The sequence below is a fragment of the Camelus bactrianus genome, chromosome 17 (genome assembly GCF_048773025.1).
Source record: "Camelus bactrianus isolate YW-2024 breed Bactrian camel chromosome 17, ASM4877302v1, whole genome shotgun sequence".
In the NCBI taxonomy this organism is placed as follows: Eukaryota; Metazoa; Chordata; class Mammalia; order Artiodactyla; family Camelidae; genus Camelus; species Camelus bactrianus.
This window is the reverse complement of record NC_133555.1, coordinates 27,030,848-27,056,337: the sequence shown is the minus strand read 5'-3', so window position 1 is coordinate 27,056,337 and position 25,490 is coordinate 27,030,848. Positions and strand designations below refer to the sequence as shown.

The 25,490-nt window shown below is 48.9% G+C and overlaps 1 protein-coding gene and 1 long non-coding RNA gene across 3 annotated transcripts in view; both read right to left on the bottom strand.

The window, feature by feature from the left end:
* Nucleotides 1-11,167, bottom strand: part of FAM3D (FAM3 metabolism regulating signaling molecule D) — a 29,300-nt gene extending 18,133 nt beyond the window's left edge. The window contains exons 1-3 of one of the 2 annotated variants that reach the window (XM_045505353.2): nucleotides 11,003-11,167; nucleotides 3,162-3,211; nucleotides 1,602-1,709 (exon numbers count right to left, since the gene is read on the bottom strand). In XM_045505353.2, the coding sequence (XP_045361309.2) occupies nucleotides 1,602-1,709; nucleotides 3,162-3,174 (121 nt within the window). In that variant the 5' untranslated portion in view covers nucleotides 3,175-3,211; nucleotides 11,003-11,167. Of the gene's footprint in view, nucleotides 1-1,601; nucleotides 1,710-3,161; nucleotides 3,212-10,670; nucleotides 10,974-11,002 lie in introns of those variants that run through there. The other variant, XM_045505352.2, reaches the window with a different exon arrangement.
* An 8,148-nt stretch (nucleotides 11,168-19,315) lies between these two features.
* LOC141573771 (uncharacterized) lies at nucleotides 19,316-23,583 on the bottom strand. Its single transcript, XR_012499946.1, has 4 exons — nucleotides 23,385-23,583; nucleotides 21,682-21,831; nucleotides 20,742-20,872; nucleotides 19,316-19,748 (listed from the first exon to the last, which is right to left on the bottom strand). It is a non-coding gene; the product is annotated as an uncharacterized LOC141573771 (long non-coding RNA).
* Nucleotides 23,584-25,490: the final 1,907 nt, after the last annotated feature.

Sequence of the window (25,490 nt, the reverse complement as noted above, 5' to 3'; positions counted from 1 at the left end):
TAAATCATCCTGATCTTGGTGTGGGCCATACTTGACAAGAAGCAGATGAAGTAAGGGCTCTCTGAGATTCCACTGTGGGGAGTTTGCATGAAAGGCAGGGTGACAGGCTTCTCACTGCTGTGAAGCCATGAGCTTCCCTGGGCCACTACAAATTATTATGTTTGACTATGTCAGTGGAGGTGGTTCTTTGTCTTTAAGGAGGACAAATCCAGAGGGATAAATTCCTTCCCTTTCTCTCCTTCCTCTGGAAGGATTTGGATCTGGGAGATCTGGGTTCCCATTCATGTTCTGACATCTAAAAGGGACATTGGGCAACTTTCTTAATCTCCCTGAGCTTCTCTTTTACTCAGACCACACAGAAAACCACAACATGAGGTGATGCATGAGTCCAAGCAACAAACATACCATGAATCACCCCATGGGGCATTTGTGCAGATTAAATGGGACTATGCATGTAAAGCAACTAGCATCCATCAGCCATCCATCACCCATCCACCCAGCCATCATTCTTCCATCCATCATACTTCCATCCGTCCATCTATTCATCATCCTTCCATCCACCATCCATCTGTCATCCTTTAATCAGTCATCCATCCATCATCCTCCCATCCATCATCCTTTAATCCATCATCTATCCATCATCCATCCATCATCCTTCCATCCATCCTTCCTTCCTTCCTTCTATCCATCCATTATCCTTCCATCATTCTTCCATCCATTCATCCATCTATCCATCCATCATCCTTTAATCCATCATCTATCCATCCATCATTCATCCATCATCCATCCATTATCCTTCCATAATCCTTCTATCCATCATCCTTCCATCCATCTTCCATCCATTATCCTTCCATCCATCATCCAACCATCATCTATCCATCCATCCACTCATTCATCATCCATCTATCCATCTACCCATCATCCATTTTTCTTTCACTTTTCAAATGTTACATCTGCTCTGAGGTGCTAGAGAGATGGATGCACACAAGAAAAATCTCTTGCCTTCAGGAAGCCTGCATTCTAGGGGGTGGAGATAGGCAACAACCAAGTAAACAAACATAGACAACATAATGATGGGTGACGATGATGCTCTGAAGGAAACAGGCTGATGTGAGAGTGGCTGTAGTAGGAGGAGCAAGTGCAGGTATAGCTGGGGTGCTCAGGGAAGGCCTCTCTGAGGAGGTAACATTTGAGCAGAGGCCTGAAGGCTGAAAAAGGACCTGGCCACAGAGAGGTTGACATGAAGAGGGTTCCAAGCCAAGGGAACAGCAAGTGCAGGTGGAAGGCACTAAGGCAGTTTTCTCCCTCCCTCCTTCCTTTTTTTCTTCTTCCCTCTGTCCTTCCTTCTGGGTCGCATTTCCAAAATGGCCCTGGATTCAGGCACATGTTCTGGCCAGGGCCTTGGAACACTTCTCTGTTCCCCATGGGCTCCCCACCTTCCCGACAGCCTGAGGGTTTCCTCTCTCCCCTGGGATCCCAAAGGCAGGCCCCACCCCACCATGGTTGGCATCTCCTGGGTCACCCAGGGAAGGAGGAAGGGATAGATCCTTGGCCCCTAGCCCTGGTCCTTAGGCCTTTCCCCAGTAGGGAGCCCCACTCACCTATCCAGCGGGGCAGGCGGACATTTATCATGTTGGAGCTGATATAGCTGCGGACAAAGAACCAGCTGACGACCAGGACAGAGATGAGGGACAGGAGGCGCAGCAGACCTGCCGAGCAAGGAGATGCTGCCATGAGACCACAGCACCAGACCACACTGCAGGGCCATACAGCAAGACTACGTGTGAGTCCTTCCCCAGTCCCCTCAGGGAGACCACGTCCTGAGACCTCACGGTGTAGGTCCAGACCAAGCCCACACTGTGGACCGTGGCCTGCATGGCGAGACCAGTATGAATCCACTTGATGGGCAAATGGTGAGATCCTGCTGCAGGCTTACAGGGCAGCATTCCCCAAGTGGGGCCACTGGGAGGTGAAGTCAGAAATGCACCCTCCTGGGCTCCCACTTAGCCCTCCAGGGAGAATCTCTAGGGGGTGAGGCCTGGGAATCTTCACTCTTATCCAGCAGCCCGAGGGAGGCCTGAGAAGTGCAGCAGGAGAGCAGGGGGCAGGTGAGCCCTGGCACTGGAGGCAGGAAGGTCAGGGCAGCCAGCTGCTGCTGTGTGACTTCAGACAGGGGCTTGGCCCCTCTGAGCTGGAGTCCCTCAGTCACCGAGAGGACACAGTAATGCCCTTGGCACTGGGCCCATGGCTTGTCGGGAAGGTTGTTTTAGTCGTCAACACTAGACAGCCTCCAGGATGGCTTGGGGGTGGGAAAGCCACCACAAATAAGCACAATAAGTGCTCTGCAGGAACACACATGGCCTCGCAGCCAGATTGCTCCCCACTCCCCTCACGCATCACTGGGGGGCGACCCCACCCCGTGACAGACCCCCCTAGAGCCCCCTGTCCCACGCCCTTCCCTCACTCTTCCATGAGGGCTGAAGTGGGCGGCACTACCCCTCCCACCCCGAGGCCCTACTACCTTGGGAATCAAATCCAACCAACAGGCCAAGTTCCCTTGCTCCTTGCCTTCCCTCTTTCTCTCTGCTCACCCTGCTCCTCAGCCCTGAATTCAGCTGTGGGCTTGTGCTGGTCTCTAGCTATCTGGGGTCAGGAAGAAGGCCCCCCGGAGCCTGTGGGGTCCCCCATCTTCCAGGGCACAGCGTGGTTCTTGGGCATCAGCTCACATGACACAGCACTCATTGTGTGTCGGGTACCATGCAGACAGCACTTACATACGTTATCTCAATTCATCCTCGCAGCACCCAGCTCTGTGGTTTGAGGATTCTAGAATAGCCCTCCTGGAGGCAAATATTTTGTCCCGTTTCCAAGCAGGATGAAGTGTTTCTAAGATAGGGTCAATTCCCATGATCCCAGCCAGGTGGGGCCGGGCCATTGTGCCAAAGTTTCTCCAGCCCATCAAGCTTGAGGCAGGTCTTACATTCTTCCAGGCTCTCCCTGGAAAGGTTTCCTCCTGGAATTCTGGCCTGACCAGTTGAGAACGGATAAAGCCAAATGACCTCTGAGTCCAGGATGGGCAGACACTACTGGCAGAAAAATGATTCCAAAACCAGTTTCAGACCTCAACCTTGAGCCTTAGAATCATCAGAGCCTGGCCCTACCTGACACTCTCATCTTGTCCAGGCGAAGAACGCTTGGGGTCAGTGTTAGCCTGTGGAGAGAAGAAAACAAAATTGGAAACTGGTGTCTAGTGTCTGAAAGTGAACAAGACTGCAGATGAGGGCCGGGTACCTCTAACTGAGGGGATCACAGTCCTTTCAGTTTGCTTTCTCAGCCCCTTTTGCCCCTGAAATTTTACATTCATACAACATGTCTTTTTTGAACACAGAGATTAGGAAGAAGAGGAAGATGAAGCCTGCCAGCCACTGCCCCTTAGAGGATTGATATATTCATTCATCCACTCATCTATCAAACCATTTGTCCATCCTTCCATCCATGCATCCATCCTCCCCTCCATCCATTTGTCCATCCATCCTTCTACTTGTTTATCCATCCATCCACCCAACCAGGCATCCATCCATCATTCTGTCCCTCCAGCCGGCAGAGAGACAGTGAGCTGGCTAGCCCCAGTGAAACCATTAGGGAGCAGAAACTCAAGTGAGCTTTGCTGATGGACCAAATTAAGAGTAATAAGGACTTACATAGCACAGGTGAGCTCGCGCTGGGTGCTGTATATACATTATCTCCTTTAATCCTCACAGGCCCCCACTTTAGTGGTGAGTAAGCTAAGGGTGCAGGTCTTGGCTGCCGAAACCCCATACGGCCCCACTGCTAGTGCTTTTTATCTCAGAGAAGTGTTGAAACTGAACTTCTTAAGTTCTGGGCAGAGATAGGGTCATCCTGGTCCCACTTCTCCCCTGTGCCACCCCCAGCTCCTGGGTTACCAGTGATTTGGTGGCGTTGAAAGGAGGTCTCTAGAGACTCGGGGGAGGGGAGGGCAGAGCTGAGGGTAACTTTCCCAGGTCTTGGAATACTCAGAGCCAGCTGGAGGGTCTCTGACTGCAATGACTTGCTCCCACCACTCTTCCTATCCCCTCCCCATCCCAGAATCCTCTTTATCCTAAGAATCCATCTCAACAGACATTGTGTCCAAAGCCCAAATGTCAAGGATCCAAGCAGGAGACAGAAGACCTGGACAATACCTGGGGGCAGTTGGGCTGGGTCAGTGCTCGATGTTTACACAACAGCAACAGCAAATGCAAACCCACATTTCCTTTTGAGAATGTCAAAAACCCTCCCACCCACCCTGGCCCTATCCCTCCAGGACCATCCAGGTGAGACAGCTGAGCTATCACCTGGCCTCACCCACAGAGATTTTGTAGAACTTTAAATTCCTGAAATTCAAATTATCAACTATTTTTTTTTCCCTTCAGATATAAAAATATATTGTGCTTAGAGTGTGACCTACAGTTTAGGAGTCCAGGCCCCTGGATAAGGCTCAAAGGACATTCTCAGGGGTCCCTGTATGTGGAGAATCCAGGAGACCTGGGGGCTGAACAGGATGGAAGGACAGGGACAGGGTCAGACAAACAATGTACAGACATGGATATTTATGGGGATACTCATAACAGGCATACACCCAGCTTCAGAGAGAGAGACATTCAGGGAGAGAGAAGAGAGGACAGAGACGGAGGGCAGGGGCGCATACCTGGGCAGGGGGCTAGGCTCTAGGTGTCACACCCATGCCAAATAGGGGTTCTGGCTTTAGGGGTGGGGGTGGGGAGGGGCGGAGGTGGCGAGGGCTCTCCCCCAGTCTGATGGCCCACTCAGTCCTTGCAGAGTTCGCTGGTGTCCTGGGTCCCCAGCCAGCTCACCTTGGCAGCCAGCGGGTGCTCTGGAGCTGGAGTCCAGGGCTGGCCTGTTGAACGTGGGGCAGGAGGGAGAAAGGCACCTGGGCCAGGTACACAGGGAGGGGCAGGAATTCTCTCTGCAGCCACCTAAAGCCCAAACAGCTTCCCTCCTCTTTGCTTCTGGGATTATCTCAACCTGTTATGCAGGTTATGAAATTGTAAGGCAAAGGCACAAGAAGAAACATCTTGCTGCCCCTGCTTGCTGGCTTGACTAGCCCTGGCACAGAGATGGTGGCCCCAGGGCAGTATTCAGCCAAAAGGTAGGTGGAGGTGGTGGGGGAGAGGTAGGAGATGGGGTGGGGGGTAGGAAGTGGGAAGGCTCGAATTGCTGAAAACTGCCCTACTTGGACCTGACCGGAGAACCCACCTCCATGCCTACTGTCCATGAACCTCTCCCTTTGTCCTGCCCTCTCTCCGGACCCCTTCTGATTTCTGGCTTCAGGTCTGGTCCTGTGCATAAGCCCCAGGCATGCTTTGCTTTTCCACAGCAGGCCTTATCTTCCACGGGCCTGGTACAACCTGAGCACTGAGTAAGTGCTTGATGAATATCTGGACACTAAATGAACTGGATTCCTGCATTGTCCTGGAAGGTCAGGAAGATGAAACCACCAGATAGAGAAGGAAGCTGAAGTTCAGAGAGGCCAACTGACTTGTCTGAGGCCACACAGCCAATTGTGGATTTTATTCCTGGAGCATTCTCTGAGCACTCGTGGGAAGGCAGGCTGTGGGTGCACTAGGCACGGGGGATATGGCTGTGCACAAGTTGTGCCCTGGAGCGTCCCTGGGCCTTTGCATTGCTAGTTCCTCTTCCTCTGCCTCTTTGCCTGGAACACTCCTTCTCATCCTTCAGGTCTCAGTGTGGAAGCTACTTCCTCTGGGAAGCATTCCCTGACCCCCTAATCAGGGCTAAACACCTATCTGTGGTCCTGAATGGGAGAACATTCCTCATGGCAGCCCACCCTGCCAAAAGGAGCTGGCCAATCAGAGCACTGTGATTCCTTGTGATTGGTTCAGGAGGGAGCACGTGACTCAAACAGGACCAGTCAGAGCTCTTCTTGGGATGGATCATTGGGAACTGGGGCGGTCCTTCTCTCTTTGATGATGCTAAGCTCCATGTCTGTCATTCTAGGGGTGCTGGAGCCCCTTTCTCAGCCACTGTTAACACATCACCTCGAAAAGATGCAAATGCAAGGGCTGAGCAGCAAGGGGCAGTGCATGTGGTCTGGGTCTTGAAAGAATCAGGCAGTAAAAAGCCTGTGATGTCAGGGGAGAGGATGGACCTGGGATTAGACAGACGTGGGTTTGTCACTTACTGGTTGTGTGTTTTGGGGGCACATGTCTCTGGGCCTCGGCTTCCTCCTTTGTAAGGTGCGGGCAGTGCTGTCTGCCTGTCCTGAAAAAGGTGTTGTGCAGGGAGGCCACCTGCCTAGAAGAGATTTGCTGCTCTGATGGCAGCAGGCCCCATCGGCCCTGCTGCTCCCTGCTAGCGCACTCCCATGGCAGAATTCCTTTACAGATGTTTGCTCTTCCTATGGAATCAGAATGCTGCTATCACAGCACCTCTCTGCCTGCTTGTTTGTGACATTTCTTAATGGCCCTACAGGAGCCTCTTCCTGTTCCCTGCAGCCCTCTGTACACAGGTGCCTCTCAGCTCAATCTTGACTTGTCCCAGAGTCCACCTGGAATGAAGAGAAGGTTACCTTCTCTCCAGGCTGGGAGGGTTCAGGAGAGCACCCTGATACACAAGTAAGTGGGCATTTCCCCTGCTGAAATCCCGTCTGGGGTCCCTGTTGACCACAGAACAAAGGCCAAAGTATTTCACGTGGCTTATACGGCCTTGCATGATCTGAGCCCCGACATGAGGGTGACCTTGCCAACCTCACGTGCTGTCCCTAATTCACACTCTTCTCAAGCCCCCAGAATGGCCCTGAGTGAGGCTCTCTCCCCATCCAGCATCACACACGTTGTTCCTTCTACCTGGACTGCCCTTCCCTGCCTCGTCCCTGTCCTCAGGTCCTGACCCAGCAGCCCTCTGTTGTTGGAAAGACAGAACTCAGAAGCTGTCTCCTAGCCCATCATAGGGATCCAGACTCAGCCAACAGTCACTTCAGAATCAGCCCTAAGTCACAGGGAAAAGGGACACTGAGCTTGGTGAATATATTCTGCATCTTCCCTGTCATGGGCATTGGCCCTCGGTCAAGTTTGCTCTCTGTTTACCAGATCATTTCTAAGGGGGTGTGAACTTGAGGCCACACAGAAAGCTTGGAGTAATCAGGAAGCACTGGCTGTAGCTTTATGTCTGCACCTTCATTAGCTCTAGTCCTTTGGCTTTTCCAGCACTTCCTGACAATCAGGTTTCCTCCTCTCTGCCCAGGGTAACCCCTCAAATTACAGGCATACCTGGGAGATATTGTGGATTCAGTTCCAGGCCACTGTAGTAAAGCGAATATTGCAGCGAAGTGAGTCACCTGAACTTTTTGGTTCCCCAGTGCATATAAAAGTTGTGTTTACACCACATTGTAGTCTATTAAGTATGCGATAGCATTATGTCTGAAAAAACAATGTATATACCTTAGTGAAAAAAATGCTTTATTGCTAAAAAATGCCAATCATCATTTTTTCAGTGAGTCTTCAGTAGTTACATGAAAGATCACTGGTCATAGGTCACCATAATAAATATAACAATAATGCAAAGTTTGAAGTATTATGAGAACTACCAAAATGTGACACAGAGACACAAAGTGAGCAAAGGCTGCTGGAAAAGTGGCGCCAACAGACTTGCTTGACACAGAGTTGCCATAAACCTTCAATCTGTAAAACAAAACAAAACAAAAAACAAAAGAAACAAACAAAAAAAAAAACCCAGTATCTGCAAAGCTCCCTGAACTTTCCTGTCGCCTCTGCCTGGGGGACGACAACCTGTGTGTCATCGCACCCCCAGCAGGATGAGCCCTCATCCAGCCACCACCGCATCTTCCCCAGGAGATGCTTTCTGACTTTCCTTCTTCTTAACCCCAGGACATCCCCAGCCCTTCAGGGATCCCCTCGCTGCACCTCTATCAGGAGTGATGGATCAGACTGTTCTCTTGGTGATCTCTTGAGCAAGACTTGCTTTAGCTAATAATAAAAATAATCAATTACTAATAAAATCATAAAAATAGCTACCATGTATTGAGTGCTTACTGTGCACCTGGAATCAGAGTAAGAATTTTATGCATATATCCTGCCAAATCCCCATAGCAACTGTATGAGTTGGATATACTATTATCTCCACTTCTTAGAGGAGGGAGCTGAGGCTTGAAAGAGGGTAAGTAACATGCCTGTGGCCTCCCAGGGGAGGCAGCAGAGCTGGAATTCACACCATTGACAGCAAACAGCAGAGGGTGAAAACCCTGGGCACGCCAAGGCTGACCTGCCCTCCCCGTGTCCAACAAGGAAGGGCAGTGGCTGTGAGGAAGTTCTGTGTGCCAAGGAGTGAGACTTGACTCTGGAAAGAGTTGGTATTTTAATTTGAACTCAAAGGATGATCCTACACCAAGAAAAGATCCTGGTCTCAGGGACAATGATTAAATGTTGTTACTGAGGGCTTGAGTCTTCCTTTCTTTGAGCCAATGAACTTTTGGGGAAGGGATGGCAAACATGAGCATCTGTGCAGCCTCTGTGTGATGCCCCACCATGGTGGCCCCTGGGAAGTGGGCACAGCACCTGTTCTGGCTGAGAGCAGAAGAGGGCCCAGACTTTGTCTCACCACCTCTCAGCGTTGGCGCATGAGGTTTGTCTTCCTTGCAGTGGGGCTTTCTCAGTGGGGTAGAGGGCCTGGTGGGCTTCGAGCTGGGAACTCCCCACAGCATATGCCTGCAGGGACCAGGGGAAATACACTGGATGTGGCTGAAGCTTCCCTTTCCTTACAGACAAGCCTGTGATGTCACAGGGTCATGAGCTGAGAAGGGAGTTACTTGGGGATCTCTGTGACATTTAAAAACAATTCAACTCAATTATTTATCCTAAAATATTTCCTGAGACTCTCCTCTGTGCCATCACAATGCTAGTGGGGGGATGCATCATAGAACCTATAAGGTTCTCCCCTTCTAGAAATACAAGTGTAAGGGGGTAGGGACCAGTCCGTGGATGGCCACAGTACAGTGGGATAGGTGCTCTTGTGGGGCTCCCTCAGGGGACCTCCCAGCTCGGGGGGGCTGTCAGTGAAGACCTCCTGGAGGAGGTGACATCTAGGCAGATAAAGTTCTCCTGGAAACTGCTCCAGGCGGAGGGAACAGCATGGGCAGAGGCTCAGAGGTGAGGCAGAACACGATAATCTAATGGTAGAGACCAAAGTGAAGAGGGGAAGAGATAGGACGGAGGAAGACGTGAAGAGAACAGAAAGGCAGCAGCAACACTAAGACTGAAGGTGACAGACATACTGACTCCCATAAGCACTCACAAGGGGTTGCCCGCACACACACACCTGAGTCAGAGCAGAGCTAAGAGGTCTGCCCGGAACCAACGGATGCATTTAACCCTGCCCAGACCCAGCTGCCCCTACCCTGAGTTTCCAATTGCCCCCCACCCCACCAGGCTGTTCTGAACACTGACCATCGCGACGCAGGCCTGTGTGAAGTAATCACAGTAACCGAGGCTGCCTTTTGCTCTAAATGGTCCTTCTTGTAAACTCCCAGTATGTATAGGCAATTATTGATCACATCACCAATACAGAGGGAGATAAACAATGAATATATCCATAGACAGTAAGGCTGGTGGCTAAAACAATTTGTTCCAGTGACATTTATTTCAGAGGGAATAAACCCATTACTTCCATTATGTCCTGTTTTAATTTTATTTATTGATTTTAATGGTTTTCTCTAGCTCTGGCCAATGTAGAATGACTGGGCCACACAGGGCTGTGCTGCCGAAGACGTAAGAAGATATCAGGGGGGCAGGATTCTGAGGGCTTTACTCCCCCAGTTCCTAGGCTGTTTCCCAGAACAAGACAACAAATGTATGTGCTGGGTGCTGCCCTGAGATGCTTCCTGATTTTAACTAAATTTAATCCTACAGCAGCTCAGTGAGGAATCTGGGGAAACTGAGGCCCAAAGAGGTCAGATCTCACAGCTGGTCAGAGTCAGAGGGAGAAAAGATCCCAGAGACAAACCCACTTTGTCCTGCTCCTCTGGACCAGGGCTTGGCAGTTTTCTGGAAGGGAGCAGAAAGGAAGTATTTTGTGCTTTGTGGGGCCCTATGTTCTCCGTCACCATACGCAACTCTGCCACCGTAGCGGCAAAGCCTATAGACAGTACGTAAATGAAGGGCCCTGCCTGCTTTGCAGGGCTCAGCTGCCTGTCCTTGGTCCTCGTGTTGGGTGTTAGAACGACCTTCCTCCCTGTTTACCTGACTGGAGTATCACCCGAAGGTGCTTTGCTCAGTGCCTGGCACCCAGAAGGCCCCAGTCCACGGCATTCTTGTGCCCATTGCAGACGTAACTAATCAGTCATAGCATGTCTTTGCACAGAGCCTGAACCCAACCTCAGAATCCTCACCATGGTGCACTATTAACTGATCAGACTTGGCTCCTCAGATGACATCTATTGCCTTCCTGAGTCTGTTCTCAGTAATCTCTTTAATTCTGTGGTTTCCTTCTTCCTCTCCTTTCATGCCTCTCAGGCCCTTTCACTCCTGATTTTCTACCCACCCCACCTCCATTTTTCTTTCTCTCAATAATGTGGACCCAGAGGTATAACCTTTTCCATTCTGGTGGAAACATACCTGAGGGCTACGGCTCCCACGTCCCTGCTTCAGTGGAGAAGGCGAGATGGCCCAGCTGGTGCCTTGCGTCCCTGACCCAGCCAACCACCACCCTGGACCAGCTGCTAAGAGCGTCCGACTTCTGGGTCCTTGATGGGTTGGGGCCTCCCCGGCGGATCCTCCAGATGCAGCAGGCCCAGAGGGAGGAACTAAGTAGCTCACTGGCACCTCAGGTGGGCCAGTTCCTCCCGGCTCTGCCTGGGCTCTGCCCTCCTTCAAAGAGCTTACCGTAAATGCTCCCTACCCTGTTAAACAATCTCACCAGGAAGAAGGAAGTTAATCTAAGGGCTCACCCAGAGGAAATGAGCCTGAAGCCTTCTCTGGCTGAGGAGCCACCTGGAGCCCTGGCTCAGCTGGGCCGTGAGTGTCTCTTCCATGGAGCTCTCCTGGCTTTGGCAGAGGAGGTTTGGGTGGGGATCTGAGCAACTTCATCAGGAATGCAATACCGCAATCACTGCCTGAAAATGTAAAACAAAATACAATGTGACAAACCCCTCCAAGAGCAAGCCACCCCATGCTGACGACCTCCCCAGTGGGGAGGGTCCAGTAAGCGAGGGAAGGTGCTCTCACCTGCTCTGGGGCTCTGGGCCAGGGTGGGGCAGCAGGAGAAACCGGGGAGGAAGTGAGCCTGGGGGAGGGGACGCAGCCAGACTGTGGGTGGGGGCGGGAGATCAAAGAAGGCAGGGCGACAGCCAGCTGCGTGCACTCAGAGATTCATAGCAGCTCAACAGCTTATTTCTCTTATTTAATTATAAAAAGAATATAGCCCCATTATGAAAATTTTGGCAAACATTTAACAGTGTAAAGGGGAAAACAGCAGGCAAATATAACCTTTCCTTGGGAATGAAGTTAATATTTTGACCTATTTCCTCCCCTTGGTTGTGTAATAAAACTCTACCTGTGTGTCCAGTGTGTCACCTTCTTTTCTCACTGAACCTTAGAGACGAGGCATTTCCCATGTCACTGAAAACTTGCAGTTGTGATTTCTTAACAATCGCATGTTGCAAAGCGCTGTCTTCATTTATGCTCTTCAACTGCTGGGTTTTTTGATCATTTCTATGTGTGTGCGCATGTGTGTGGTTGTAAGTACACTGCAGTGAACTTTTGCAGGCATGTCTTATGGTCTTTGTGCACCTTTATTTCCTCTTTTCTCTTTTTAAATGCGACCAGTAATTCCAGCCTTCTTAACTCACAAGTTCTTATGAGGCAAAAAGGAGAAACTGGTTATCAAAATGCTTTCAAAACCATGGAGGAGCGAGCCATCCAAATGGAAGGCCAGATCTTGAGCACTGCCTCTACTTCTGTGTGTGTGTATGTGTGAGTGAGTGTGTGTGCATGTGCGCGCGCAGATGAGTGTGGGACTAGGAGTAACAGTGACGGCATTGGTATTTGTGGAGCATTTACTATCTACCAGCTGCTCCATTAAATGAGGCACACATGTCATCTGACTTCATCCTAATGACAACCCTCTGAGGGCAGTACTATGATTACCCACAACTTACAAATGAGGAAAATGAGGCACAGAGAGGTTAAGTAATTTGCTCCTGGTGACACAGCTAGCAAGCAGGAGGCTGAGGGATAGACACAGACACAGACACACACAGACACACAGACACACAGACACACACACACACACACACACACACACACACACACACACCCTGAGAGCTGCAAGCAGCAATAAGGGTCTCAGAACACTGCAGCAGCACCTTCCCTGGCGATTTAGAACACCTAGAGGCTCCAAGCATTTCCTGAAATGAGGTGCTTTTTAAAAACTGGGCATTGCCCAGTGTTCCTGGCAGGCAAACTAATCTGAAGATTATTTTCCCAGAGCTGGGGTAGTTTCTGAATTAGAATGCTTTGTTCGAAGGGAACATCCCAGAGGAGCAGCACCCACCCCTAGCCCATCTGAGACCGAAAGGCAGGAGAGCATCACTGCGTGTGTGCAAGTGTGTGTCTAAGAGTGGGTACCCATAAATGCGAGTGTGTTTCCTGGGTCCTCATCAGATGTGTGCGTGTGTATGCACAGGGGTGCACGATGTGTGTGCTGTACAGGCTGTATGGGGCCTCCTGGGTGTCCAAAGACGGAAGAGTTGGTTTACTAATGAAATAATGTCTACCACCCCGATTTTCCTAGTTCTCTTCTTTGAGAGGAAACTGGACCAGGACCTAGGCAGGGATCTCTATGTGCCCCGTTCAGCATCAGATCAGCAGCATTTTTTGCAGCAACCATGGGCCTTGATAACAAAAGGTAGCCAGGTGTGTGCAGCAGCCCAGGGAGTAAGGCACACAGCATTACCACACCAAGTGGCACCGTCAATAAACTACCAACAGTTTATAGTTTTCCTCCCTCTGGTTAACTGGCCCAATCCGATGTGGCCATGTGTGCCTTGTGCCTTGATCTGCTGTGTAATAAAATCAGTGCCGTGGCATGAGAGACACAGCTAACGAGAGAATACAAAGAGAGTTGGAAATTTCTTTTGCAAGCATTAATAATTCATTCCTCCATTCATTTCTTTTAGTGCTACTGCTGTTGCTATGTGCAACAGCAATGACCAACGGCGGGAATGGAGGTCTTTCTCTGGATGCCAGGGCTGGAGCTGGCAGCGGGGGCAGAAGCTCTTGGGCGTGGAGGCAGGGGCACCGGCAGCCCAGCCACACCGTCCACGGTGTGAGTCTGCGGCTCTGGGTGCAGGGAGGGAAAGGGGGGCTGGATCAGCTCAGAAGTCTGACATGGGTCTCACTGAGCAAAAATCAAGGTGTCCAGGGCTGCTCCCCTTTCTGGAGGTTCCAGAGGAAAGTTGGTTTCCCTCCCTTTTCTAGCGTCTAGAGAAACTCACCTTTCTTGGCTTCTGGCTCATCTCCCATCGCCCTGTCTCTTTCTCTGACTCTCTTCTGCCTCCTTCTTCCGATTTTAAGGACCCTTGTGATTACACTGGGATCACCTAGATAATAAGGAGAATTTCTCTATTTCAAGGTTAGCTGATTAGCAACCTGAATTTCACCTGCAGCCTTAATCCCCTCTTACCTCCCAACCTAACGTATTTATAACGTTTAAGGTGGGAAATTTATTTCACATGTTTTAAGAATTATGAGAGCAACGCTTGTTCATGGTAAAATATTCAGATTAGTGCAGAGCCTGCTCAAATAACCATTTAAATACCCACTTTTACCGACCTTTCACAATTTCTAAATAACTTTCTAGAATTTTCTGTGCACTTACAAGCATGTATGTCTGTCTCTCTTTCCTTTCTGTTCCTCTCTCTGCTGTGCTCTCTCCCTTTTGCCTGCTATCCAAGTTGCCATCTGTCAATCCACCCATCCATTCAGCTGGTATGAATTTTACTCCAGGTCATGGGTGTAAGAAATGTCATATTTCTTTATTTTTCTAAATCAAGTTAAATCTCATTCCAAACCTCCTCTTGTCAGGGTGGCCAGAACTTCAGTATCAAGCATCATTCACCTTCAGTCCAACCATAATTCTGGAGCTCCCCTCATCCTTCTTGGCTGCCAAAAAATGGGAGTAGGGAGGGCTAAGCAATGTTCTGGAGACGGGGTCTGGCTTCTCCTTTATACACGCTCACAGATTTCTAAGCTGTATTCTGTGAAGGATTCCCATTCAAACAATGTAAAGAAACAGACACACATACACAGGAAAAGTCTGCAAGAAATGCAGCAAAGTTCCAGCACTGCCGTCTCTTAGAAGTGGGATTATGGCCATTTTAATTTTCTTCTTGACATAACTCTTCTCTTTCACCCTACATTTTCTACAGGTAACAGGTGTCATTTTGTAATCAACACAGCAAAGGTCATTACCAGTACTCAATGTCACCCTCCACCAGCCTCTCCTTTCAGCTGAGTGCCTGGCACAGCATACTCCTTGGGTGGAGTCCTCCGTCGGGGTGGGCTCAGGTTCAAAGCCGCAGAAACCCCTTGGAATGCAAACTGCAGCTGCCCTGCTTTTCTAGGCTGTAAGGAGGGTTCGAGAGGAGCCGGGAGTCTGATGGCTGGAGAGGAAGGAGCTGGCCTTTGTGGCCACCTCGTGGCTTCTTTTTTAATTGAGGTTCACAGCTACAGTCCCTTCATTCCAGAGGGGAGGGCTCACCCTTCCGAGCTCCCGGGCAGCCACGCTGGCTGGAATCTGCCTTTCGGCAGTGGGGTCTGGCTTCTTCAGGGACTGAAGGGTAAGCAGAGGTCCAGGGAACCATGGTACAGGGTGGGTGACCCAAAGCTTCCCTCCCAGGGCTAGGCTCTGAGCTGGGGGGCCAGTTAGGCTGTGGGCTGGTGGGTCTTTTCCCAGGGGCTGTCTGAGGGTAGGGCAGCCCAGGGAAAGCAGACACCTTTGGAGTGGGGAGGGGAAGCTCGTACTTAAGTATGGCCAACCCTTGTGGCATCCAACCATTCAGCTGTTCATCAGCAAATATTTAATGAATACCTTCTCTGGGCTAGACACCAGGCTGGGACCCCTGGGCCCAATGAAAAGCAAAATTAGACCTGTTCTCTGACACGGTCTGGGATAGATGCCATCAAAGGGGCTGTGCTGTTCATTTCTTCCTTTCTGCCTTGTTTGTTCCTGTTAATTGGCAGAAACAATCTAACAACAAAGAAATCTGAAAGTCAAATGAAATGGAAGAAATTTGTTCTCAGTTCTTACAGATGCTTCTTCATCGTCACCATTGTTGTCATCATCACCGTGATAGATATGGACAGTACCTTACAGCCTTATGTTCTCCATGCTTTTCTGTCAGGCTCACGTTTTGTCTTCACTAAGATTGTTGGGGAAGATTCAGCCTCACCCATCGCTGTGGCGTGCATGTGGTCCATTCATCCGGGATCCAGTCCTGGCTCCAGCACTGACGAACAGTGTGAGCTTGCTTGGGCAAGTCACTTCCTCTCTCTGAGCCCCAGCCTCCTCTATAAAATGAGGTTAAAAAGAGAGGTAGCTTCACTGGGTTGTCATGAGGCTTAAACGAGATGATGCAGGTAAGGCTCACAGCATGGACCCTGGCTCAGAGCAGGATGCCTCCTGCCTGTCAGCTGAGGCCTTTCTTTGTGAAACCCTTGGCTCCATCACCCTTCTCCTTTGCAGGAGGTCCTGATGGGTGCTGAGGACTTGCTGCCTCAGGGGGTGAAGACACCCTTGGACGTTGCTCCTTTAGAACCTCAGCCTCAGTAGGTTCCGAGTCAGACCCATCAGCATCCTCCACCAATCAGTTCCTCTTTGGGTTTTCCCATTCCTGTTGAGCACATCATTATCAAGCTCAAGATCTTGGAGGCCACTTTGATCCAGCTCTCTCTCCTTCCCCACATGGATTCCACCTTGTGGTAGTTCTCACATCTGTGTCTTTATATTCACGCTCAGAACTGCGATTTTCCAGCATCCATCACCTGGTCTACTCTGCTTCTGATCCATTCTTTCAGACACGGCAGCCCAAGCTTCCTACACGGCCTCAGGGCCCCAGGAGGCACCCCCACCTCTCTAGCTTCATCTCATGCCACCAGCCCCTTGTGCTCTTGCTCCAGCAAAGGAAGTATTCAGTTCCTCCAAGTTCCCATGTCCTTTTGCCTTTGCACATTCTGTTTTCTCTGCATGGAACACTCTTTCCTACTAGATTAGTCATGATCAGTTAGGCTACATGGTGATAATAAATTAACCCCCAAATTTCAGTCACTTAATGAATTAAAGTGTGGGTTGGTTGGTCCTTCTCTGTCTGGAGAAGTGACCTCCAAAGTTACCGATGCAAAGGAAAAGGAGTTGGATGAGGCACCTGGCTCTTCACCGACTCAGCCCGGAAGTGTCACAGGTTCCTTTCTCTCCCCCTCTATTGGCTGGAATTGGTTACATGGCCCTATCCTAACTGCAAGGGAGGCTGGGTAATGTAGGGGAGCACATGGGATGCTTGGTGAGCACCACTGCGTGGTGCCATACCTTCCTCTGTCTTCTGACCCGTTCTTCCAGTCCTCATGAAAAGTCACTTCCTCTAGGAAGCCTTTCCTGATTTCCCAGCACTGGGTCAAAGTTTCCTCCCATGTGTATGTCCTCCTATGTGTGTGTAGACTGCTACATAAACACACAAGGTGCTGCCTGCTATTCCAGTAAATCATGAATGTTGTCGGCCATCAAGCCATCAGCCTCTGCAGCCACCTGGACAGTGCACCCTGGGGGGAGTTCAGGATGGAGAAAAACAGGCTACTGGTCCTAGACAGTGAAGATGCTTATGAAAGGAATAGTTTCAATGAGCCCAGACTCCTGCATCCTCCCACACATAGAAAAGCACTAAAATCATTAACTTGAGATGTATGTTTTTTGTGATTAGCAGGAATCTTTTGATGTTTGACTACATCCCCCCCTCCCCCCAACAAATACTTCTATATATCCTGGTTCCTCTCTTACCTCTTGGGAACAGTTCTTCGGAGCTACTGAGGTTGTCTCCTGGGCTGCAGTCCTCAGCAATGTCCCTGAATAAATAAGTAACACATCGTTCTCAACTTTCAGATAGTGCATTTTTTTCAGTTGACCTGTACACTGTGCACACCCTCACCCTGGGACGCATGCCCTTGAACGTCCTGGCTGTCTGCTGGTCCTCTGCTCGGCCTGAGCTCTGTGAAGGCGGGGACCTGTTCCATCTCTTACTTGGACCTGCCCTCCCCTCAGTACTCAGCACAGTGCCTGCCATCCAGCAGGGCTCCACAGACGATTCTGGAGTGGATGGCTGGTCCCCAGCCCGGTGTTCAGGGCTCTCTAGGATCTGACCTAGTCCACGGTGCTTCTCTCTGGACCTCTCATTCAGCTGCTCTGGGTTTTAGGTCTTCTGTGTATAGCATGGTGCACAAGGCCTTGAACTTTTTGTCAGGCAGTTCTGAATCTGATTGCCAGCTCCAATGTTTGCTTGTTACAATATTTCCTAGGCCAATCCAGTGCTCTGTGCCTCAATAGATTCCATTACACCTATTTTATACCTATTTAGTTGTGAGGATTCAATGAAAAAATGCTTTTAAAATGCATCACCATTATTACAGAGTATGGCAAATACCATACTTCACTGATTCTCAGATGTACATTCCCCCCCCCCCCACCTTTTAACATATCTGAAATCAGATGCATCCTACAATTGTTGTAAGAAAACACTATGTCATTGTTAAGTTTGTGGCTTTTGTTCTTTTTTGATGGTATTGGTGTGTCTTAGATTCCATGACACATGAGAGTTAATAATTGATCATTATTAACTATCATTTTTGCCTTTAAAATGATCTCCACCTCTGCTGGATTTTCATCTGCAGACATTTCTCTCATCCTTCCAAACCTTTTGGTGAAAATTCAAGACAAGGATACCTTCCCCATCCAGACCTTGGAGTGGAACAGGTGTTATAAATTTTTCCTGTATCCCCTTATCCAAGGGGCCTCCCTGCTTCTTTCACATGCATACTATCTCTCTTTCTTCGGAATTTCTCCCGGTGTAGCACTAACCAGAGTCCACCTTGGATCTTATTAAAAATTAATTTACTAAAATTAGTCACATCCAACTTTTAAGCATTGATGATGTGCTATACTATGCTCCTTACAATGCACTATCTCACTGAATCCCCAGTCTGTAAGCCAGGCATTATTTCTAAGATGAGAAAACTGAGGCACAGAGACGTTTGGTAACATACAAAAGACACACAGCCAGTAGATAGAGGAGCTAGGATTTAACTGGGCTCTGTCTGATGGGAGACTTCGCCAAAACTGCCTCTCATGTATGCCTGCTCCATAGCACAGAGCACAGGGACCACCACACAGCAGGTGCTCAAATCATCTCATTTACTAGTGAATGGAAGAGGCTGTCTTGGATTGGTATCTTAGTGCTGATAGCAACATAAATCCTCAGTTTTCATTCTTATATCAAAAGCCATATTAGATTTCTCTGACTTTGGCCCCAAAGAGAAAGGTTCTATTTTTTATTTACAGCCTTTGCCTTTCCCAAAGCCATCTTGATCAAATGTTCCCACTGTTCCCTTTCCAATAACCCCCCACCCCATCTCATGTGCAATCACATTATCTCTCAGCCACTTGTGTCCCGTGCAGCCCATCCAGCTGTTTCAGAAGCATCTCCATGACAGCAGCTGGTACAGCTGGATGGCTGCCCAGTAGCACAATGAAGGAAGAATACACTGAGTTACTGAAAACGCTTAAACAGAACATTCCTGCCCACCGCCCCAGCATATGCCAGTTGCTGCCTCTGAAAATCAGGCTGAGGCAGCCCCTCGGGTTGCTGAGAAGGCAGTGACCTCTTAGTATGTACATGTGAGCAAGGAAGTCAATCTTTGCCCTTGAGCAGGGAGAAGGTGCTTCCAGAGCCGGGACATATACCAGGTTCTTTCCTTGCAGGGCAAGGGGACAATATGGTGGTGTTGACACACTTAGTAAAAATGGCCTCCAGGGGCCAGTCTGATGGGGACTCCCGCACACATCAAATGAGGCTCACTCCCCTGCCGGTGGCCTTGGTAAGCACTGACAGACTCACAGACTCTCGAAGGGGAAAGGGAAACAGAGAGAATGAATATTCAAAAATACCTTTGCCTTGCTTTGCCTCTAATGGTGGGAGCCACCCCTGGTGGCAAAGGAAGTAAAGGCCACAGTCCCAGGACGGCAGGTTGTGCTGGGTGTGGAGTCCTGGAAGATCTGTTCCCAGAGAGGCTGTGGAACTGGGCCAGAGCCTCCTCGGGCCGAGGCTCGGGGCCCAGGCAGAGGCAGAATTGTACCCACCCATTCCTGCTGTCTCTCCTTTTCCTCATTTGCTTCTTGGTCTTCCCAAGCCACATCTTCATGAATTTTCTGTCGGGGAGAGGTTGCTGTGGCCGGTCCTGTCCGTTTGCAGCCTTCGGTGGGTTTAGCTCTGCCTACAGCCTCCTGCTCCGGACACAGCCTCACGAGCCCTTCCTAATTTAGGCTCCGGAAGGAATGTGTCTCCACTAGGTTCTACTGCTCTCTGGGTGTTCCCGATTCCCAGACGTGTTCCCGTGGAAGCGGAGAAACTCTGGAGAATCCAGAGAGATATTCTGGGGGAGAGAATGAGGTGGGCTCTGGGTCTTTGCAGACTCTGATCTTCTAGTTATCCAGCCGTGTATCAACTCCCCAGTATGGTTCACTGAACTACGCTGGAGATGAGTGTTTCCCACTGTGTCTTTTCTGTTGAATGTTACCCTTAGCTACCCTGATCTGCCTCCTTGACATCTGACACCTTCCCCTTTCCCATCCAGGATGGGTTCTGAGCTTGCCATCCCAGGTCTCAGAACTTCTGTCATATATACTCTTGAGAAAGGTAGGGAGAGAGATGGCCAGAGAAGAAACAGAGGATTTAGCTGGAGAGCCTGAGTTGAAATATGATATAAAGGGCTGGGGATGAGAGTGAAGAAGGGAGAGGAGAAAAGTATTTGGGAGACTAGGGGTGCAGGGGGCTAGAGAGATGTTGTCTGGAGAGGCTGCTGCTCTGTATGAGGAAACAGGGCAAATAGGCAAGGATCCTTGGGGTTATTAACTGGCTCCCCTTTCAGTTCCCCGAGAAACACAGATAAAAAGAGAAATTCTTAAAAAATTTTCCCTTAGAGGCTGGACCTCTTATTTGAGCTTCACTGTGCAAAGATTAGGCCACGGAGGCTCCTAAATGTATTAAAGTTACAAAAACATTTCTTTACCTCTGCTGTGTCAGACTCTGTGCTGGGCACTGAGGGAGTAAATATGAGTAAGAAATGCTCCATGCCCTAGAGGGAGTCGTGGACTGAAATGATTCTAAGAGGCTATGATTCCAAGATTCTAACATTTCAGAACTGCCTTTTGCTGAAATGCTCAACACCACTGTGTGGGCCGGGCAGTACATTTCCAGCACTTGAGTCAGGAGGCAGAATTTCTGGGAGAAGGTAGTTTGTGTCTCCTCTCCTGTCTCTCAGGAAGAATCTGGGCTCTGCAGAGGCTCTGGGAGCCAAGCCCCAGCTACCTTTGGGAGGATCCCTATCACCAAGTCAGAGGATTGTTTCTGTCCCCAGAAGACTCACCGTGGTAGAACCATGACTCTGGTTCCATTTCTGGTTTTTGTCCGAGCTCTGTCTTCACTCTTGGCTGCTTCTCTATTCACACTTGGCCACTAGAACAAAGCTTGAAATCCACTGCAGAGGCCAACCTTGACCTAAATCCATAAAGAGAGCTAAGTAAATTCATTGACTTGGGTCCTTTTAGTCTCTGTTGAAGGATAATAGCTTTTTAGTTTAACTAAGCCCCTGTACCTTGATGAGAAATGTTGTTCAGAGAAAATACTGATTGAGGTTTTGTCCTCATCAGAAGGCCTATGTGCATACAATTCGCCAACACTCACTTGTGAGTCTTGTTCTCTTAGGGTCCAGCAAAAGCGGCCAAGATCTCAGCAGATGGGTAACAGGACCTAATTGAATGGATGTGCCAACTGCCTCTTCTTGCTTAACATGAGGCCCTTTTATTTCTCTTTATTTGTCACTCATCTCTCAATATTTTGGTTTACTTTTCCTCCTCTTGTATGTTACAAACGTGTATGCAACACTGGTCTGCTTTGGACTGTCATTTGCTAGAAACTATGACCTTATAAGACCTTATAAGAGAACCTCTATAGTTCTCTTAGTGATAAACAGTTAATAATAACCACAGCCAGCCCTGAAGTCTGGTTAGCACTTAATGATTTCACTTGCATTACTCAACTCTACCCCTGAGGGGCAGGAGGGAGTAGAGCCCAGCGGTTAGCAGCATCTGTTTGGGGGTCAGAGGCACCTGGGACCAAATCCCCGCTTGACTCTTGGCTAGCAGTGGGATCCACGGCAGGTTGTTTAGCCTTCCCACAAGCTCTCAGGATTTGGGGGATTTGAAAAATGATATATAGGCTACTGCCTGGTGCATGGTTGGTGACCAGAATACAAGATCATTGTTCCCATTTTACAAATTAAAGTATAGAGAAGCTAAAGGACTTACACTCCCAGCCCTGGGTTCTTTGCTCCCTGTGAGGTGGCCTGGCATTCCTCCACAAGGATGGGCACCAGTGTCTCCTGTGTCTTGGAATCCCTCTCAAGGGATGAAGTCAACTCTCAGCAATGCACTGGGGGAGTGTCTTTTCATGTTTCCCTGTGGGATGAAACAAAATGTCTAGTGATGTGTAGACTTCACCTCTCCCAGCCCCTGGTTAGTGATTTAGTTTATCCCCGTCTCCTACGTAGCTGACCAAGACCAGCCAGGTCTTGGTGGGGACCCCATCCCATCTGCCACGACTGGTGGGGAGTTCTGCTCCTGTTTTTCTCTCACACCCACCAAGTGTAAACATTAAAAACAAATGTTTGAGAGGATGCTCGTTCATAGAGCTGGATAGTTTCAGGTTATAGGGAGTAATTAATCATTACCAAGTATATTTCTGTCCCAGTTTCCTTATACCAAACATATATTTTATTGCTGGGTGGATTTTCTTCATACGTGGCCAACCTCTATCAGGACTTGGAGATTACTCAGGCTTTCACAAGGGGTTAGCTTTCCGCCCTGGCTGCCAGCTTGCACCTTTGTACCTGGAACTGAAGTAGAACTAACTGGGAAAGAACAGTGATGTTTGGACAAGGGGAGGGTTTCATGTGGCCTTTTTTTTTTTTTTTTTTTTTTTTTACAGGCTAGACTCTTCCTGAGTGATGGGAGGCCTTAAAGGCCAGGTGTTCTGGCTTAAAGCAGTAGGGAAAATTCCAGGCTTTTTGGCCACTGATAAGGAGAGCCAATGCACTTGGCTGTTCCTGTCGCCTTCCTCCTTCTGCCTCTCACCATTTCAGGGACCCCACTCTGGGTCCAAGATGCTTGATGCGAACTCATTTTATTGTACATTTTGGGATCTAGTCACTAGGAGAGCAGAAAAAGCAAGAAGCCAAGCAGCTTTGTTACACTCAAACTTCAGATTCAATATTGGCATTTTATGCAATCAGCTCAGCGGCTTTCTGCAATTAGGTCAGCATGTGGTGAGGGCTAGAGGGTGTGTTATGTTCTTGTGCTGACTGGTTCCCCACCTCTGACAACTTTGTTAATGGGTCCTGTGGTAACTCAGCCTTTGTGTATTAGTCATCTATTGCTGTGTAACAAAATACCCCCCAGATTTAGCAGCTTAAAAAGACAATAAATATTATTTCTCACAGTTTCTGTGGGTCAGGCATTGAGGAGCAGACTGGCTATGTGATTCAGGCTTAGAATCATAGGGTACCAAAAGAGATTGGCTAGAGACAGAATGTTTGTGTCCTCCAAAAGTCCATATGTTAAATCCTAATGCCCAATGTGAAATTTGGTGGTGGGCCTTTAAGTCATGAAGGTGGAGCCCCCATGAATAGGATTAGAGCCTTTATAAAAGAGGCCCCAGAGAGCTCCCCAACCCCTTCTGCCATGTGAGGACACAGCAACGAGGTGGCTCTCTTTGAACCAGAAGTGGGCTTTCACCAGGCACCAAACTTGCCAGCCCTTGATCTTGGACTTCAAGCCCCCAGAATGGTAAGAAATGAATTTCTATTGTTCATAAACCACCTAGTCTATGGCATTATTGTTACAGCAGCCCAAATGGGCTAAGACAAGGTCACAGTCAAAATGCTGGCTGAGGCTACAGCCATCTGAAGATGTGATTAAAATTGGATGATTCTATTCCAAGACAGCTCACTCACATGTCTGGCTAGTTTGGCCTGGTTGTTGGCTGGAGGCCTCAGTTCTTCATCTCCTGGGTCTGTCCGTAGGGTTGCTTGAGATTTCCCATGACGTGGCAGCTGGCTTCTCCAGAGACAGTGATCCAAGACAGGGCAAAGTGAAGCCACACGTCTTTGATGACCCAGCTTCAGAGGTCACATGGCATCATTTCTGCAATGTCCTATTGGTGACACAGGTCAGCTCTATTCAGTAAGTGAGGAGTAAGTATGAGTACCAAGAGGGGAAAATCACTGGAGGCCGCCTTGCAGACTGGCCACCACATTTTGTTAACACCTTGTAACTCCAGTTCTCTCAACCACCTTTTCACTATTTTCCTGAGGAGTGTTGGTTTTGAGACTCATGCTTAATTATACTTGCAGAGAGAGCTATCTACATGGCCTTCCATGCAGTTAGAACCTGTGGGGGACAAGGGTCTCTCTTGGTACCATGGAATATATAGAAGAGGTAGAACCAGGTCTGTTAGCTTCTGTTTATCTGTGTTTCTCAGGATACAATGTTGGAATCAATGGAGATGAACACCAAACATTTACAGGGGCTTGCAGGCAAATAAGAAAAATAGCCAGATTTTATCGAGCACTTATTATGTGCTAGGCATTGTGCTAAGCAGCTCATATGCTCATGTAAATGTGTATATATATGAAGCAATGATGTTATTAAACTCTTTGTCTCTCTCTCTCTTTTTGTTTACAAAAGAGGAAATGGAGACACAGAGAAATGAAATGTTACAGCCCAAAGTTCCATGGCTGGAGAGCAGTGGGGTGGGGATTTGATCATAGGCCATCTACCTGAGCCCATGGTCCGAATCTCCCCACTCATTTTCCACCACAGTGAGAGGACAAAGTCAGGGCTGAGAGCTCACTCATTCAACCTACCTGTAGTGATAACTGCAAGTCAGGATTCGTCTTACCAAAATCACAGCCCAAATCAGGGGGCTTTTTAAATGCCTTGTCTATTTTATGCCATACAAGTGGACCTCTGAAAAAGATTGCCTTTAAACCAGGACTCTTTTTATAAAAAAAAATTTCTCTCTTTTTTTTCCTCCTTAAAATGAGACAAACTCATGGCAGAAAATTGGAATGTAAACACATAGAGAAGAATGAAAAGCCATGGGTCTCTGCTCTTCAGAAGAAAACCTTGTAAAGATGTTGGGGTCCAAACACTGTGTCCCCTCACCTGGGCAGTTACTACACATACACGCTTGAAACAAAAGTTTGCAAAGGTGAGAATTTTAACAAGCACATTGCTTAGCCATATTGGGACCTGTCAATGTGCCTGTGGGTTGATGCACAGCTCAGGTGTGATTTTTGGTACTGGGGATCAGCATCCCTTTTTTCACAGCCCTGTTGGCAGGTGCTCACCTAAGTAAGTTGGCTCTCTTGCATGACACGAACTCTCTGGCAAGGCTAAGGTCACAGCCAGTGGGGAAAGAGAAAGAGGGAAGGGCCCAGGGATGAAGGAGAGTTAGGAGGGACCCTTCATTTCTCCTTGAACAACTACCTCCCCTCAAACACCACGGGAAAGAATCCCGTGTAATAACCTTTAGCTACAGAGCTCAGCTGAACCCAGAGAGGCTTGACTGCCATCTTCCCCCTGCCTAGAAGCTCCAGTGCTTGGAGGAGCTACAAGGGCTCTGACAGCAGGGAAGCTGGAATACCTGTCCTGGGTGACTAGGGACAGTAAATGCAATTAATGACCATTGAATAGGGTTTTGTAACACCCTTGGGTGGTCCATACTAGAGTAGGAGCTCTCTCATCCAGTGTAATTAAGACCTGTAGTTGGAGGTTAATCAGAATCTCAGTTCAAGTGAGTAATTGGCTGGAGAGAGTGCATAGAACCCTAAGGGCTGCTAAGAATGTTTGGAAAGCCACTGCAGTCATCACCCTGCACCAGAGGCTGTCAGTTAATTGGGTAGACTGGGTCAATGTGGGTCAGTGATCACAGTTTTCATGGTTTTATTATCCTCATTTGATTGATGAAGAAATGGATGCTCAGAAAATGCACAATGGATGCTTACCCTAAAATATCCCTTTAGCTCCTATTCTTAGAACTGTCTCTTTCTTTGTAT